Raw genomic sequence first — 19526 nt, 5'->3', positions numbered from 1 at the left:
TAATACTCTAGTGGAATGAAAATAGGTAGAAAACCAGAATTTAGGAGATCAAGAAAGAAATTAACATTGGTTAAAACAAGCTGAGATTCCGGAGGCTGAAAGACAATCAAGGAAGAAGGTAAATGTCTGACACCCTGCTTCTGTATCAGGAAAAGAGCCTGATATAAGGATATAGACCCCCTTGTGCCCTTATGTCACATGGCTTGCTGATGCAACTACATAACTTACTGGAACAAAAAGAGTACCAACAGACACCAGGGCACAGAAACTTGAGATGGGCTGTGGGGGGATCCCATAGTGTATCCAATGTGGTCCCAGGAGGCAACAACAGGCTATGAAACAAATCCTTGTTAGATGCCTTTGATTCAGTGGTCAGAGGGGGCATTGGCCTCCCTGTCAGAAAAATCCAAGGTGATATAAGGGATACCAGAAACAGAAGACAAGGCCAGGGAAAGATGCTTCTGGTTAGATAACATTAAAATCTGCGCTGAAATCCCCAAGAAGGAAAAAGTGGGCAGCCTGAAAAGATTTCAACAATAAAATTCAGTTAGCTGTCTTTATCATCTATAAACAATCTGGCATTGGATACTAATGTGAGTGGGTTGGGGCGGGGGTTAGGCCAAATGCTTCATCAATGCACACCAATGAGTTGGTATGGAGTGGCATCTTTTCCCAGAAACTTCTTTGCTGATGGACAGTGATTATTAAGGAAGGACCAATGCTGGCAGTCACTAAGGTTTCCTGATTCCCTCAGACATGTTTTTGTCTCTTTGATATTGCATAATATCTGTTTGTTTGTTTGGTTCTGAGAATTGAACTCAGGGGCACTTAATCACTGAATCACATCCCCAGTCCTTTTTTTTTTTTTTTTTTTTTTTACTGTTTTATTTAGAGACAGGGTCTTGCTACGTTTCTTAGGGGCTTGCTAAGTTGCTGAGGCTGGCTATGAACTTGCAATCCTCCTGCCTCAGCCTCCTGAGCCACTGTTATTATAGGCATGCACCACCATGCCTGGCTAATATCTATATTTTTAACAGTGCTGACTTATTCAACAATGTTCCCCATTCATATATAAGAAGCTGGCCAAGTACAGTGGCATACACCTATTATCCCAGCTACTCAGGAGACTGAGGCAGAAGGATCGCAAGTTCAACGCCAGCTTTAGCAAAAGCAAGGTGCTAAGCAACTCAGTGAGACCTTGTCTCTAAATAAAATACAAAATAGGCCTGGGGATGTGGCTCAGTGGCCGAGTGCCCCTGAGTTCAATCCCTGGTACAAAATATATATATTTTATAAATGAAGCTGAATTAATGAACAAATGCACTGGTCCAGAATGTGGATGTGAATGAGCCAAAAGAACTAATATCATTTTTATCTGTGCCACTTCCATCTTGGGAAGTTACAAAACTAGGAAGAAGTAGGATACCTTTACAAAACAAGGAAGAAGTAGGATACTATCTGGGAAGAAATGATTCCTCTTAAGTCAGTAGGGTATGCATTCATTTTTCTCTCCCCCTTCCTGAATCTTAGACATGATTATACAGGTATGATTGATGTAAGGACAGAATGGGCTATCCTGATAACAGAGGGGCTTTGCCTGGCTTTCTCACCAACTCCTGGAATCTCTTTTTATGAACAGATTTGATTTCAGTTCTCCATTGCTTCCAACTCAGAAGAGTCAGGAGATTCAGCTTTAGATAACCTGTACCCATAAATGCATCTATCCTACTGTGAAAATATGCTGTTCTTCTGTCACTTTTGGGAAAGGATTGGATCAAGACAGTCTAGATAAGAATAGCCTGGCATAAAGTGTCCCACACTGATGGATAGTTTACTATTGTTTAAGTCAAAGAGGAACACTCCTTTCAAGGCTAAATGGATAGTTACTTGGGACATTCTAAGAATGATTTTGTCCCAACAGACAGAATCTAGGGTTTCCCTGGGGTTGAAAATTTGCCATTTTCACTCATTTACTCAGTGGATGCCTTAGTGAAATGACTTCCCTGTTAGGCTAGATTGTGCTTTGGGGACCTGATTTTATCCTGTCCTCATCATAATAGCCCCCAGGGATGTTCAGTGTGATGCCCATTGTTGGGGGGTATTTCCCTTGCTCTTTTATAGGCTTCTAAGTCAATTTCCTCTAGAGAGAAGAAAACTCCTTCACCTCTTTCTTTTTATCACTGGTGAAGAATTACAGAAGCTTTTGAACTCTTCATTTCCTGTACTATAATATGGAAATAATAATCTATGCCTCACAGTATCATTGTGAGCAATGGAAAACATTACACATGCAACAGTAACTAGCGCAAAGTAGGTGCTTGATAAATGGACATTGACGATGTTACAGCCAGGTTCATAGTTGACTGCCCCTCATCCTTTTTACTCTTACACTCTCCTCAGAGGCTGGGTTTTAAGAGAGAATTCATGGATTGTGCTCTTGCTGTGTCTAGGGCTGGCTACCACAGCTCTAGGATTCTTCTCCAGGACTAATGTGCCTAATCTGTGTGAAAACTAGAAGTCTTATTAGGGGTTCAGGGTCTATTCTTTCTATCGTTGTTTCAAAACACTTGCTTTCTTTGCCTTCATGCCTTTAATTTACCAATTAGGGGGCCAGAAAAAAAATAGCACTTTTCTACTGATGACTATGTGTCAGGCACTGTTCAAAGAACTTGATTATAGTATCCAGTGCACAAAGAAGTTTAGTAACTTGCTCAGGACTACACAGCCAGTAAAATAATAGAGCTGGGATTTTATCTTAAAGTCTTAGTTAGAGCCTTGAAGGGTCACCTCAAGTTGTGCCCTTCACTGGGAGAGAAGAGAGAGAAGATATTTCTGTCTCCCTTTAAATAAGTAAAAGAAAAAGAAAGGATATAAAGTAAGACCATGTAACCATAGCCTGGTCACCTCTCAGCTGTGTATCTGTAGTCACCTCACTTTAAAATCGTTGAATCTCTGTTCCCAACTTTTTAAAGGGGAAAAATGAAGTGCTTCTTGCCTCCTAAGACTGATCTGAGGATAAAATAGAATCACATATATGGAAATTCTTTGAAACCATAAGGTACTGTGCAAATGCTCAGTTCGGCAGAATAAAACATGCTACAACAGCAACTGCTCTAATTCAAATAACACATTTTATTTCATTTGAAATATCCAATGAATTAAAGCCAAAACAATATTTTGCTTGAATATTCAGATCAGTGCCTAAATTCTGTGTTGCACTTAGTGTAAAGGCACCCCAATCTCTTCCACAATTCTTCTATTTGTTTAGGGTGATAATGTATGGGACTCTTTAAGTACCAGTAGATCCCTTTAGAAGCGAAAGTTTATGAGCAAATAAATGTATTATCCTAATAAGCTTTAAGTGATAAACTAGGTTTGGGACTTTTCCTCACTTAACCTGGAAATTGAACTTGGCTAAGGTAACTACATAAAGACTTACTCTGCTTTTTGTTTTTGGCTTTTAGACTCCTGGAGAATCTTGGTGCCCATATTAAATAGAACATCTCCTTCATCTGTGAAATTTTTCTTTTCTTGCTCTTTTACTGCATGTGGACAAACAAGGAAATGAAAATAGTATTATTTCTATGTTTTACATTTTTAAAATAATGTGCTGATATTGTGAAGGCACTGTTAGTTGAGCTTTGCTCTACTTGTTTTTGTTTGTTTGTTTGTTTGTTTGTTTGTTGTTGTTTGTTTGTTTTTAACATCTGCATTTCTAAAAGATCATTTGGTACTATTCCCTAGCTAAGGACATTGGTAGGGCAGAAGGCAGAGAGGTGGGAGGGGAAGGTAGGGGGCAGAGGGTTAGCAATGATGGTGGAATGTGATGGACATCATTATCCAAAGTACATGTATGAAGACATGAATTGGTGTGAATATACTTTATATACAAACAGAGATATGAAAATTGTGCTCTATACATGTAATAAATATTATAATGCATTCCACTGTCATGTATTTAAAAAATAAAATCAATTTTTTAAAAAATGGTAACTTCTCACTTTGTATAAGGGTTTGGGGGATTGGGCAGATTCAGAAAAATACTTGATGGCAAGAAGGAGAGAATTGTTACCAGCCTAGGAAAGGGGTTCAAGGTTCTGCAAAAAAGAAGGCAGGTTTGCCTAACATACTCTAGAAGCATGCTCTTAGGCACCAGCTTCTTAGCCCCAGCTATCAATGCTTCCTTTGTTTGATTATGGTCCATATGTTTCAGAGCCATAAGATTCCAAAGGAACCTGGGGACACCGGCATAAGCATCTCCAAGATGACCAATGTGTACCTAAAAGTAGAGGGGACACTCTCCTTGAAAATTTTGCTCTGTCCAGGGCTTCTCTTCCTCCTTAGAACCTTCCTAAGAACTTAGAGAAGATACACAGGCTACCAGTAATAACTTGCCTTGCAGAGTGGGGATTCAGCATCAATTTTATGGGATTTAAGGAAAAAATTTAAATGAATTTTTTTTTTTTTTGGTGGTAGTGGTACTGGGGATCACACTCTGGGGATGACACCCTGGACCTCATACATGCTAGGCAAGCAGTCTACCAATGAGCTACATGCCCAGGCACAAAATTGGAATTTTACCTGCTATAATACTGGTATTTCTCAAACATTTATGTAACACTTTACAATTTTTAAAACATTGTCACCAGTTTATTAATGAGGAAAGCTGGAGGAAGAGTCAGATTTACAGTTCCTCCCCACCCTCTGACATACAAATACACACACACACACACACACACACACACACACACACATACATACAGAGCACACAAAGCCTTTCAGAACATCACAATGCTTCTTGAAGTCCATTACAGCACTCAGAGGAATCTCTGATTAGGAGAACAGTGCCTGAAGCCATTTCAAAGGAAAGCAATCGGGATTCATGCTTCATTAAGGAAACCACAAAGAACTTTAAGTGGCTCTTATTTTTTATCTTCCTGACAAGCCATCAGGGTTGTCCTTTTTCTTTTTTTAAATTAAAAATAAATTAACTTAAAAGCCAACTTAAAATTCTTTTTAATTCTAGGTTTTTCTATCAATTTAGAAACACCAAGATATTCTAGCATCTAATTCTGCTTTGAGTTATATTTTATCTATATTCATGATTAAAAGGGGAAAAACAATGGAGAAACCTACTAATCTGTGTGTGAGCTAGTAATGACTACTATTAATATTTTTTTCAAAGAGTGTGAATAAATTTTAAAAATTTGCAGAAATATGAATTTGAGAAATTATTTACATCACAAATTTCTACCAATGACTTTTACTTTTATTTGTAATTCTTTTTTTGGTATCCCAACTGTATTGAACTAAATTTTTTCTTTATTACAAGAGGACTTAATTGTCAGATAAATTTATTTTGATATTGCTTTATATTCTCCCTTTTTCTGTTTGTTTTGTATTGGGGATTGAATCCAGGGGTGCTTTGTCACTAAGCTACAATTTCAGCCTTTTTAAAATTTTTATTTTGGGGTAGAGGCTTACTAAGTTGCCCGGGCTGATATTGAACTTGCAATCTTCCTGCTTCGAACTCTAAAGTAACTGGGATTACAGGACATGCACCACCATACCCAGCTAATTTCCTTCTATGGTTTTACAATTTCCAGATTTGGGGAAAGCACAATCAGAAAATGATTTGAGGACTTGATGTAAAGGGCCTCCCTGAGTCTGTAGTGCTTGAATAGCCAACTGGTAGATGCCCATTCTGCTCTGACCAGGCACCAACTAGGTAAATCCAGTGATCCCTAGACCCAGATCACCTCTCTATGGGATAATAGGAGCATTGGGAATCTATGGTTTCTCTTGCTGGCATTTCAATTTTAAGTTTTTCTAATCAAGTGTATTCCTTAATCATGCCACTATCACTGTGGAATTCAGGAAGATCTTCATGTTCAATAAAATCCAAAAACAAATCTTTGGGAAAAAAAAGGATCCAATTGCTTGTTTCAGATATTAATGAGAGAAAAGAAAGCTAGAGACAACTTGTTTTATGTCATGCATTCATTTATTAATTTGATCAGCTAAGTATTGAACATGTACAATGTGTTAGACATAATGCTAGATATTGTGAATAACAAGATGATCAGATGATCGGGACACTGTCTCAGTCTGTCAGTAAACACAGACTTGTTTACGTAACATTGCCGTGCTGTGTGGTAGACACTATATCTAATAAGGCACTGTGGGAGAGCACAAGAGGATTCTCTGTAAAGAACAGAAACCGAATCCAATTAACTTAAGAAAAAGAAACTTATTGGGAAACTGTTGAATGCTTATAGAATCAATGAATTTCTAGAGGTAGAGAGGCAGATGCTGCTAGATGGACTAGACTCAGTCCTTGTAGGATGTTCCCCTCTCTGCCACAGACTCCATGGAAAATGAGTCTGACAGACCTGATTAAGGATGACAGAGCTTTTCAATACATTCCTATTAAAAAAATGAGTAAATGGGGAAGACCCAATTCCTCAAAAGGAAATTTGGGTGGTAAGAAAGGCAAAAAAGATGACGAAAAGCCCCAAATAACAAAATTCCACTGTATGCATTGTCCCCTGGCTACATGAAACAAGACCTCTAAAGAAAGTGACATTTTAAATAGCTGTTCAAAGGTAAGTAGGAATTGTCAAGCCAAGAAAGTGAAATTAAGTATTCCATTTGAAGAAACCTGTCTGCAAAAGAACCTTAGGTATAAAAGGATAGGTTGATGTGGCTTAAATGAAGATTGAAAGACCTGGTTGGTTATGTGGTCCAGACTGGATGTAAATATGATAGTGAGAGGAATGGACTGAGGCATGGAAAGAGAGTAGGAGGGAGGACTCGTGGTCATTATGAAGGTGAAGGCCAGTCTGATATGAGAAAGGGAGAAAAAACAGAGTGGCAGGAAGTTGTCTCTGATCAGAGACAGTTATTTAATAGAGTTTAGAGTTTGAAATCACATTGGTTAGTCCTGAATGTGGCCAAGAAGAAAAGCAGACAAAGAAGACTGGAATTGAGAAGGTCTAGGAAATAAGGCAAGGTCTTCAACAGGCTGCTTAATCCCCAGTGTGGCTGGTGGGGACCTGTTGCCATTTAGTAACTGATGCAGGGGTTATAACAGCCCAACTCCCTCGCTATGGGTTAAAGCATTTCTCCAATATAATCCACTCTTCAAAGATCTAACTTCTCCTGAAACCCTAGCTTTGGTCTGCTCTTTTCTTTGCTCTGTCCTGTGTTCCTCACTCTCTTTTTATGTTTCTCTACAAAATCCTAAAAGCTTAATACTCAAAGAAAGTAAAAATAAATAAATAGCCTCTAAATCTGAAAGAAAAATAAAATTATTATTTTGAATTTCAAGTTATATTTATATCATAACTATATAAAGGATCATTAGCAACAAAAGGGACTACCAAATGAGCTACAGGATGAATATCTGAGTCTGACTAAAAATCCGAAGCATTTACAAAATGAAACAAAGAGTTTAAAATAGGAAATTCTCCCCCCTTGCAGCAAATCTTTTCTACACAGGTGTACTGTAGCCTTCTCACCTAATTCCAATTGTATCTTATTTAAAAAACAAAACAAAACTTTAGTTTCTGATTTTCAGAATACTGCATCAGAAGATCTCTTCACATTTGCCCTTATGTGTGCCCGGAAGATAAAATACCAGATAAGGAGGCAGAATAACGATCCATTACTAAAAATAACATTCCATCTAAGAAAGAATGACTCAGCAAGGTTAGTCAGATACAGATGCAATCAACTCAAATACACTTGAATAGAGCACAAATATTTACAATAACAAAGTTTATTCACACTGTCTCCAGATCATTGTTGTCAAAAGTAAAGACCTCTAGTTATATTGCTGGGAAATGGTAGACTACTTGTATTATAAATAGAAAAAAATATTCCTTTTCAAATATCTACTAAGAAAAAAGTTGAAATAACAAGGATTGGGACTTGCAAGTATTTAATTCACTGTTCTAAAACTCCTAATTTAGCAAAAGTATATTTTATATAACAAATGAAGAATCAAATATGATATGATATAATCATATATATAATAGAATAGAAGTTAATGATTGCAAAGCACCTATCAGACAGTTTTCTTATCTGTCTATTCTTCTCACTGACTATAAGAGAAAGGGGGTATCATTTCATTTTACAGGTGAGGTGATATGTAGGCAGAGATTTAGTAATATTCCCAAGATCATGTAATTGGTATACATTAGATGGTGACTTAAGTCTAGGCAGTCTGTCTCAAGCCTGTGCATGTACTGTTTCTACTTTGGAAAAACAAAACAAAATTTTGGTAGACATTAGGCCTCATTTTTAGGTATTTATAACAGGAGGAGTTTCATATTGGATTAAGCCCACTATTTTGCTGAAATGGAAGATGTTTATTAATTTTCTTTTAAAAACAACTCATTTACATGTAACTGTGTGTTGATTTGAAGAAAAATGTTCACTAAATAATAGGAAAGGTATAAAGGTGAGTAAGTTGGATCCCTGATGAGCAGACTTTTGAGAATCCAGGTGTTTAAGAAGTGTCTTGGAAGGCTTGAGTCTTGTTACTCCTTCTCAGAATTGGGTACAGCTTGCACCTTGGTGCAGGGCAGGTGAGAAGCCCTGACAAGGAGAAATTTGAAATTAACACTGTCGGGAGAGTTGATCTGTAACTCTGAGGTCCAGCCCCCTAAACCCTGTAGCAGTGTCAGGCAGCTATGTCTTTGTTACTGCCTCTGCATGGCCCCCAAACCCCATCCCCGACCCCATTCTCCTATAACATAAAAAATCTTGATAGTTGTCCCCTTTTGTTTTCCTTCCCCAAAGCTTACCCCAGCACCGAGGATTGACACCTACCAAAAATACTCTTACTGTTCACACTGTACCAACCTAAGCCTGGCTTATGCTTTGGGGGCTTACCCCTCCAGTTCAAGAGGGTACTCCAAGGGGGATGCTGCTCATCCTTAACTCCCAGTTTCCTCCCTGTTCCTCCCCACTCTCTATTGAAGTGCCTTAGGGAACCACATCTGGGAAGAAGTTGGATAAGAAGAAGGAGAAACTGATGAGGGTTCAACAAAACACTGGTTGACCCTCCAGAGTGTTCTGGAGCTAAAATGGACTTGCAGAGTTGTCCCAGGTAGGGTGAGATGATCGGGCTTTTGTAATCTGCATTGATCAGCCCTTGGAAAGGGGCTGTCTTTGGGGAGAAGTAACCTTGGGTGTGTAGCATTCCACATCTGAATACAGTCCCTTTGCCAACTAGTGGCTGAAGGCTGTCTGCAGACTGCACTCCCAGCAACTGGGCAGAGAGTCCCTCATTGAAGAAGGGTCTGCACAGCACTTCACAGTGTCTGCTGTGAATACTTGAAAGAAAGAAAGAAAGAAAGAAAGAGAGAGAGAGAGAGAGAAAGAAAAAGAAAGAAAGAAAGAAAGAAAGAAAGAAAGAAAGAAAGAAAGAAAGAAAGAAAGAAAGAGGAATGCAAATGATAAACAGTCTAGCCAGTCATAGGTCTTGTAATAGTGGTCCACTTCACCTTTTGAATATAGCCCTCATTGCTTATTTTAAAAGGAGCATGTTTTCTTTTCCACTTCTCCCTCTCACCCTCCCTAAACAGGTAACAAGATTACCTTTTCCCAACCAAGGCAGAGTTATCTGTCCTTGAGCACACACCCACCACAAAAAGGAGATGTCACCAGAAGATCTAGGAAGTGACTATCTCCCAAATAACAAGTGAATTTCAACACACCATCAGGGTGCACCTGGGACCCCTCCATCAGGACCCACCTGGAATGCAGCCCTTAAAGAGCTTTTTTAAAAGCCCTCTGTTCTCCATGATGGGCTGAAATAGAACTTTTGAAACTGGAGTCCCCTGTGCTTCTCTTTTGCTAGCAAATTAATAAATCTTTTCCTTTTTCTCACAACGGTGTTCTCCTTATTAAATTGGCATAGGGGACAAGACCAAGTTTTTGGTGACAATCTTACAAGTGAGAAAAAGGAATGCCAAGACTGGCTTAAGACAAGGTTCCAAACATCCCCCTTAAACCAAGGACACAATAGTGCTGGGTATGATCACTAAAATCAATGATGATTAATTCCCAGGAATGCCAGAAAGGACCCAGTTAGGAAGGAATGGAAGGTAGTGTTCCAAAGGCCTGCAGGAATAGCTTCTATTGTTTCTACTGCATGATTGGTTATTGATTTGTCTTATTAACAAATTAATAAGTATAAATACTTTTAAGACCAAATTCTGACTCAAAACAAACAAACAAACAAACAAAACTGTTAAAATACCCTGAGTGAAAAGGATGGGAAAGCATCATGTTCAAGTATAAAACATCATTCAAGTGTGCTCTAAAATGTGAGGCTTTATTACTTTTATGTAGCATGTATACTATAGTATATTATAGAGAGAATGCTGAGCATGGAGTCAGGAGATCTATTTGCACCCTCGCTCAAGACAGGAAGAATTCAACTCAATTTAATTTAGCAAATATCTAGTCATTCTAACTATATGACAGATGTAGCTTCAGGGACAGATCTTGTTTTTCAGTAATGGAGGTACAAGGCTATTTATTATATTTGAAAAATTCTGGGTTAAGGGACAATTGGCAAAGGACTCAAAATTGGTGAATAATTCCCATTTTCAAGATGTGGAAAAATATATACCATATTCTAGAAACTTCAGTTTAATGTTGATCTCTTTAATTTCTAGAACACATTATCTGTGGTTTGTGAGTCTTCACTTCAGGTCATGTGGTCACTAAGAATTAGGAAAGGTTTTTAAGAACAAATTAGATTAAATCTCATTTGATTTTTTTTTTTTTTGAAGGACCACAAGCCTGAGAAATAGGATTTATATTGAATACCTGTATCCAATTTTAAAAATGATGTCCTGTGTACTAAATGTTAAAATGAGAATAGAGTTCAACAAGATTTTTAGTAAGCTTGGTAATCATGTATAACCCTCATGTGAAGGGTTATATCCCACAGCTTGTGAAGTTTGAATTCCCTAGGGAAATTATTTTTTTCATGGTGTCCTCCTTTTTAAACTCTTGATTCTCGCTTGTAAGATTGTTCCAAGATTTCTCACTTATAAGACTATTCCTGGACTGTATCACACTGGTCCACAGTGAAAATCAACATCTCTTTGAGTTGTTCTGAAAGAAAATTCTTTCTTACAAAGCATTTATGAATAGCCAATCCCTAAAAAACAAATGCCAAATGTCTTCTTTGATATAAGGAGAGTAACTAAGAACAGAGTAGGGAGGAAGAGCATGAGAAGAAGATTAACATTAAACAGGGATGAGAGGTGGGAAGGAAAAGGAGAGAGAAGGGAAATTGTATGGAAATGAAAGGAGACCCTCATGGTTATACAAAATTACATACAAGAGGAAGTGAGGGGAAAGGAAAAAAAAGGGGGGGAAGAAATGAATTACAGTAGATGGGGTAGAGAGAGAAGATGGAAGGGGAGGGGAGAGGGGGGTAGTAGAGGATAGGAAAGGCAGCAGAATACAACAGTCACTAGTATAGCAATGTGTAAAACAGTGGATGTGTAACCGATGTGATTCTGCAATCTGTATACGGGGTAAAAATGGGAGTTCATAACCCACTTGAATCAAAGTGTGAAATATGATATGTCAAGAACTATGTAATGTTTTGAACAACCAACAATAAAAATTTAAAAAAAAACAAAGCATTTATGAAGAAAGCAGACTTAAGATTTCACAAAACATAAGGTGATTTATCACAGGAATAAAAACAGCTATGATGCTCATGGCATGGCTGATTTAAAAATATTAATTGGGGTTCCCCAACTTTGGCACAATTATCTTCTTTCTGACTCCTTATATCTGCTCTCTCCATATTTCTTGTCCCATTCTTTTCTTCTTACTTTTTCAAAAGCAAAATGAATAAATTCCTCTCTGTGGCTCTGCAGAGTGATTTTTTTTCTATCCTTGAAGAATCAGCACCACCTGACATGAAGTTTCTGTGTGGGAGGGAGGTGGGAGATCAGGAGGGGATGCTGGCCTCCTTTTATCCACACATAGTTATTAAGGCAGCTTTCCAAACACAGGCATGCATGCTATACAGTGCATTCTGATAAACAAAATTTCTCAATTTCATCACATGTAGATTTCTACCTGGTTATCAGTAGGTAAGTATAATTCTAGAGATGTATGGTAGATTATTATGGGCTCTTAGACTCTACAAATTTGGCCCTATCTTGCTAACTTTTCTAACAGAAACATGAGTCAAAGATTAGAAGGCAATGAATTGATTGATGTAATAAAAAAATCCAAAAATTAGCACAGTGAAAGTTCTCATTTTTGTGGTGTTGGGTATTGAACCCAAGCCCTTGAGTATGCTAAGTGCAGGCTGTACCACTGACCCACATTCCCCATCACAGTGAAATTTAATAGGCATAAACCTTACATTTAAATTCAAAACTTAAATGGGGACTGGAAGTATAGTTCAGTGGTAGAGCACTTACCTAGCATACAAAAAGCCCTGGGTTCAATCCCCAGGATCACAAGGGGGAAAAAAAAGAAAGAAAGAAAAAAGGAAAGGCTTAGATGAACACATAAAGATTAGGGAATATGTGGCTTGATCATCAATTTTGTGTGTCAACTTGGCTTGGCTACAGTTCCCAGTTGTTCAATCAAACACTAATCTGGATGTTGCTGTAGGAAAGTATTTTGTAAATCTGATTAAAATCTGTAATCAAATGGAGATTATCCTGGAGAAACCGAGTTGGCCTGATTCAATCAGTGGCAAAGCTTTAAGAATGGAACTGAGGCTTTCCTGGGGGATGAAGGTGGGAATTGCACCTATAGACAATAGTTTCAGTTCATGCCTTAGGGTCTCAGCCTGCTTTTCCTAACAACCCATCCTGCAGATTTTTTACTTGCATAGCTATCCTCCATGATCATATAAGCCAATCTCCTTTAATGAATCCATTAGTATATCTCTCTGTCTCTCCCAGGTCTGATTAAACACACCCTGACTGATACACTGGCTTAAAACTCTTTAAGTGAGAAAAGGTTTCAGTTTGCCCTGAATTTGTTATACCTCCTTGCTGTGAGTTGGTATCAAAAATAACAGGATCTTAAAATCAATATGCACGAGCCACAGTGCTTGGAGAGGTAGGCACAACTCCACTGTATTCTACTGTATTCCATATGGGCCAGTCTATATCAGGATTGTTATATCCAGCTCCAACTGCCATAATTTAACACTGACAAAGAGCACTGTTGGGAATGGATTTTAGTTCAATGTAAGTTAAGAACTTTGTAAGAAAGAAAAATATTTTTTAAAAAACTCCACAAGCTGCCTCGTATGATTTGGTCAGATCACAGGTACTTAAGTAAAACTGGTGTCATAATGCCAGGGATACCTGATAAAAGGTATCAGACTAGATGACCTCTGAAGTTCCCTTTTTACTCTAAAGGTCTGTCATTTTGTCTTTAAGAATTATACTTCTCCTCAGTAATTTAGCGAGGCCCTAAGCAACTCAGCAAGATCCTGTCTCTATTAAAAAAAAAAAAAAAAAAAAAAAAAAAAAACAACATAAAAAAGGGCTAGGGATGTGGCTCAGTGGTTAAGCATCCCTGGGTTCAATCCCCAGTACCAAAAAAAAAGGAATATTGTGTGCCCATAAAAGCCATTTGTCCTTTTAGTTTATGATATCTAATCTGAAAAGCCAGTGTGTTAGATGTCTTCCAATTACCTTTCTAGATCCACTCCATCCTGTCCTGTGTTATATGAACCACACCAATGGGCTCCCATCCCCTCCCAGTTCTGGGTAGGTTTGGCCAAAGGCACCAGCAAGGAGGTATAAAGGGTAGGCAGAGAGGGAGGGAGGGATATTTATTTCCTGCCATCCCAGTGTGGTCTCTGCAGTCTGGCTTTGTCTGGTGACCCAAGGGCATGGTTCTGTCAGAGAGTCTTGTCTATATGCTTTTGCTTTCTTTTTCAGCATTCCAGTAACCATTACTGTCCTGTGGTCCGTCAGGACTTATCCAGAGGTTGTGATACCATTTCTGTTATTAGCCAAGGGAAACTGTGGTTTCCCTACATCCTATAAACAACTTTAGAAAAAAAAATCCCTTTATTAAACTTTTCTCAAGTGACTCCATTTAAAAGTGTCATTTGTTTTCTATAAAAACTCTATTCACACTTCAAGTAGCTAAGCTTGTAGGAGTTTCCAGGTTCTTGCTGGAGCCAAATCTTCAATTGAGCAGTGAACCAGCCTTTTGGAGATAAAAGGTGGCTGGAGGGATACCCTTAAAGATATAAAGATTTATATAAAGATTTAGAAAATGTAAAAATCCCATTAAATCAGGAATCTCAAGAAAAAGAGAAACGAGGATCAATAAGAATCCAGAAGCCTCTAAACCAATCTCCCCCTTTGGAATCCCATGTTTTTCAATTTCTCTCTATTGCTCTTATTAGCAACAATCACTTTTCTGTATTTACTTCTGTCAGAACAACATATCTTCTAATTTATGTAAATCTGTTTTTTAATTTTAAAAAAAATTTAAGTTGTGAATGGACACGATGCCTTTATTTTGTTTATTTATTTTTATGTAGTGCTGAGGGTTGAATCCAGTGCCTCACATGTCCTAGGCAAGTACTCTAACACTGAACCACAACCACAGCCCTAATTTATGTAAATCTTGATGAGTGGATGACTTATAAGACAGGGTTTCTCAAATGTTCTTGAAGTACTTTACTAGCCAGCAGTGATGAATGAATTCCCTGGAGGTCTATAAGACAAGGTATTTGTTTGAAGTCTTAGGTTTGATAATTCAAGATGTGAATTTGAAATCTACTTGCATGTACCATAGCTGTTAGTTTTAAAATAAAAATTTCTTCAATTATTTGTCATTATTTATTTTTCCTTAAAATCTTCAAATAAATTTGGAAGTTGCAGCATGTTTATCATATCATTCAGTATTTACCCAAAATAATTTTGAGAAGCTTGGGATTGACATTTTTTGATATTCTAGTCTGTTTTTGTGAAAGGCACAATGCCTAAGAGCTGGAGGACTTTGGGACAATACTATCCAAGTTTGAATCCCAGTTCCCCTATGAAATACTTTTATAATGCTAAGCAAAGTACCCCTTATCATGAATTGAATAAAGCACTTAAAACAATTTAGAAAATGATCAATTAGTTAGATTGTTGTATATTGTTATTAGACATAAGATAACTACTTCTGTGTATGGCAAAAAGATCTCATTTGAATGGTGACATTACTCTTTTAAATAACAGAATCTCTCTTAAACAACTTCTATTTACCTTATTTGCCAATTTAATCAATGCTTTACATTTTTCCTCTCCAACCTATTTACTGAGGTCCATGGGACACTGAATGCTTGCAGCAGGTGAGATACTCTCTATTACATATGTGTACTCTATTTCCTACCCCTTGTAGTTTACAAAAAGAACTTGTTCCCAAACCTGTGTGTACCAGTTGTACTGCTATTATAATTACAGATTTTAATTAAACAATATGTAAACTTATTAAATACAAGTACAAAAGAATATGTGATGTATTGATGTAAAGTCATTGAAATACTTTGGAAAAATGTGATAATGTAGAGCCAACAGAAATTATCTAATTAAATGTATAGTTGAGGCAACTTTAAATGACTGGGGGAAAGTCTGCAAACATCTGGTAGGTTTCTGTACAACATTGCTCCAAATGTCTTTAGTTCCTCATTTTATCAGAAACCTGAGAAGGGAAAGTATAGGTGAAGTAGTTTTATAGTGGTTTATACTAGAAAGGTCAATCAGTAGAACGATGCTAAATAAAAGGCAGACCAGGGCCAGGGTTGAGGCTCAGTGATAGAGCACTTTTCTAGCATGCATGAGGAACTGAGTTTGATCCCTGGCACCACATTAACAAGTAAATAAATAAAAACAAATAAAATAAAGATATTGTGTTCCATCTACAACTAAGAAAATATTTTTTAAAAAGGCAGACCATAGTTTTTATGTCAAATAAATGTTTTAGTGTATGTGATTTAGATTTAAAATAAATTTAGGAAACATTTGTTCTTAATTTCTTTCCCAAAGAAATTTTCCTCTCTTTAGAAAAAATATTAATAAAATAGAAATTTATAGTCTTTTAGAAAAGAGAAAGTTTTCCTGCTTTAGACTTAAATCAAATGTTGAAACTGATTCATAAACTTTCTAATTGTGGGGGGCTGGGGTTGTGGCCCAGTGGTAGAGTGATTGCCTAGTACATGCAAGGCCCTGGGTTCAATCCTCAGCACCACATAAAAGTAAATAAAATAAAGATATTGTGTCCAATTACAACTAAAAAATAAATATTAAAAAATTTTCTAATTGTGCATCAATTAAATTCTGTGTATAGACTCTATGGAGACATCATTTATATTTTCTACAACCTTTATATATGCAGAGAAATCTAACTAAGCAAATGTATTTTTACTGGAGAGAGTTTTAGATTGCTATTCTAGAAATATAGGATACTATATTAATTTTGAATTCCTTTAAAGTTTGAGTTTCTATTAGTAGAATAACTGATTAATATTTTATCCACATGATTTTGGTGATTTGTCCCTCATGATAAATAATTGGCAATCTTGCTTATTATCATTAGTACAAATTCTAATCTAAGACAGGGGACAGATCTCACAAAATATAATGTTTTTGTGTGTATATGTATTTACGACTATATCCTAAGACTTCTCAAAGAGCAGCTCTAAAATTTGACTTTCGATTACCTGAAGTCATTTTAAAGTCATATGGCAGAGGATATTCTACTTACAATGATTTTTGTTTCTCTTCAAGAAGTCTTTATTTTGAATTCCCTTCATTTTTAATTTATGTTGCTTCTTTTTCTTTCCTAAAAGATTTTCTCTTTTATTGATTACTTTCCTCGATCTTCTTCGTTCCAATATATGTGATAAATATTGTTTAACTTCGTTCACTGATACCTACAAAGAAAAATATCTTTGTTCATTTCAAACTTTTATAAATGAAACAAGAAAGTGAAAAATTCATCTATTTATGACAAAAATACATGCTTAATGTAATTACTCTAATTCTTGCTTTTTTATTCAAGTAAAAATGACATGTGGCTTACTTCACTTTAGGAATCCATATATTTTACACATAAAAACCTTTTAAACCTATTACATTGTCATCTGAACGGCAGAGCTAAGCATTAGGAGCTGAATGTTATAAATAAAATAGTAGGAGAATTTAACAAATGTACTCTTCCACTGGTAAGTTGTCATGGTGATATCAATTGTGTGAGCTAGAAAAAAAATGAAGATGTTTATATTGCCTTACCCATTTTAAGAAATATATAAGGAATTGTGACTATTAATTTTTTTTTTTAGCTGGGCATGGTGGTGTGCACCTACAATCCCAGAGCTTGGGAGGCTGAGGCAAGAGGATTTTAAGTTCAAGAGCATCTTCAACACTTACTGAGAACCTAAGCAATTTAGGGAGACCCTGTCTCATAATAAAAAATAAAAAAGGGGCTAGGGAAGTGGCTCAGTGGTTAAGTGCCCCTGGGTTCAATCCCTGAATAAATAAATAAATAAATAGATAGATAGATAGATAAAATAAATAAATAAATAAATAGATTAAAATTAATTAATTAAAAAATTAAAACCCCATGTTTCCCCAATGTACTTTTCAAAAGTTACATAATGAATCTATTTTAATTATGGTGATGAGTTTGGGGCTGTTTTTGAGTAGTAGAAAATAATGCTGATATTAAGAGAAAATTTTAAAACTTTATAGATAAATAGTCATGATTTACATATGTACATTTGCAAGATAAGTTACATTTAAAAGTTTCTATCCATTAGTACTTCTAACAAGAGCCAAGTTTTTCTTTTTGCTCCTTGCCCCACTATCTTATAATTTAATCTCCCTCTCCCTAAAATAATTTTCTGCAGTACTTAAATATTTTCTATGTGGTAGCAAAGACAAAAAAGCATTGATCCAGGGGCCAGAACATGTAAAGATATGTAGCCATGTAAAGATTTTTAAAAAACAATCTTATTGAGATATAATTCACATACTATAAATTAGCCAATTTAAAGTATACAATTCAGTGGTTTTTGGAATATCTGCCTATCATCACAGTCAATTTTAGAACACCATTATTACCTTAAGAAGAAACCATAAATACATTAACTATCACCCTTCCTAATCCATCATCCTTCTTATTCTCATTCTATGCAAACACTAATTTATATTCTGTCTCTATAGATTTCTCTACTTTGAAATTTCATATGAATGGAATGATATAGTTTTTTTCTCTCTCTCTCCCTCCCTCTCTACATGCCTCCCTCCCTCCCTCCCCCCACCAGCTTTTCTTCACTTTGAATAATGTTTTCAAGATTAATGCACGTTTTAGCATGTATTAGTGTTTCACTCCTTCGTAGGGTCAAATAATATTCCTTATGTAGATTATCCAGTGATAGACATTTGGATTGTTTCTACCTTTTGGCTATCATGAGTTGTTATAAACTTCCATGTACAAGTTTCAATGTGGGTATGTAAGAACTTTGAGTGGATTCTTCTTATTGTAGGGTAGACAGCTTCAGCAAATAAAAATATAAAAAGCCTAGTTTTATTTGGACTTCAAATAAACAAGATTTTTTTTTTTTTTAGTATAAGTATGTTCCAAATATGGCATCCTAACAAATAAAACCACAATCTCAAAATCAGCAAGCAGGTGTTCAAGTCAATTAGTTCACTGCATGCTGTCATTCAGGATCTTAGGCAGGCAGATGTTATGCCAGCTTCAAGATGTGAATTCCAAGGTCTCCCTGAGTTCCAATATTTAGAAGGCAGAAAAAGAAAGAGCCTAAAAGGTAATCCTCAGAAAGGGCTTTTGTTTCATTTGGTTTGCTTTGTTTTCTATTCTTTACTAGGTCAGACCTGAAAGTGGCACATCGTGTTTTCAATCACTTTCCATTGGATGAAACTTAGTTCTATGTCCCCATGTAACTGCTGGGAAGTATAATCTATCTAGATATTGGAAAGAAGATAACATGAACTTTGATGAGCTTCCTGCATTCTCTGGCGTAATGGAATTATCATGTTATTGCCATTAAAAGAGGGCATTTCATTTTTCAATTTAAAAATAAGTAGTATCCAAGCTGGCAAATGCTTATAGTTTTCTAATATCTACATCTTTTTTTTTTTTTTTTTTTTTACAGAGGCCAGTTTTCTGACTGGTTTTCTCTCAATCATTAAGAGTGGAACAAATAATGAGGTAAAGCAAGGATTAGGGTCCCTTGGAAGACAAGAGGCTTTCTCTGACTTTCCAAAGCATCCAAAGATTTATAATTCAATAACAAGTATGTGTTGAACATCTATTTTAGGCCCTGTTCTAGGGGCTGAGGATATCATGAAGTTGATATTCTAGTGGGAAAAATTATAGTTGACTGATACAATGACATTTAAAAAAAAAAACACTTAAGGAGATGGAAGTGATTAGAGTTAGTTTCATTTATTACAGGATAGTTAGGGACCAGATCCTCCCATAAC

At 36.4% G+C, this 19526-nt stretch overlaps 1 protein-coding gene across 1 annotated transcript in view; it reads right to left on the bottom strand.

Moving 5' to 3' along the window:
* The window catches only part of Sel1l2 (SEL1L2 adaptor subunit of SYVN1 ubiquitin ligase), a 62696-nt gene extending 45754 nt beyond the window's left edge, over positions 1-16942 (bottom strand). Inside the window, exons 1-2 of the mRNA XM_076848944.2 lie at positions 16780-16942; positions 3440-3542 (exon numbers count right to left, since the gene is read on the bottom strand). Of these exons, the coding sequence (XP_076705059.2) occupies positions 3440-3542; positions 16780-16828 (152 nt within the window). The 5' untranslated portion in view covers positions 16829-16942. The remainder of the gene's footprint in view (positions 1-3439; positions 3543-16779) is intronic.
* Between the last annotated feature and the right edge of the window lie 2584 nt (positions 16943-19526).

The sequence above is a fragment of the Callospermophilus lateralis genome, chromosome 3 (genome assembly GCF_048772815.1).
Source record: "Callospermophilus lateralis isolate mCalLat2 chromosome 3, mCalLat2.hap1, whole genome shotgun sequence".
Classification (NCBI taxonomy): Eukaryota; Metazoa; Chordata; class Mammalia; order Rodentia; family Sciuridae; genus Callospermophilus; species Callospermophilus lateralis.
Note: the sequence above shows the minus strand (reverse complement) of the source record. Positions and strands in the feature narration are given on the sequence as shown.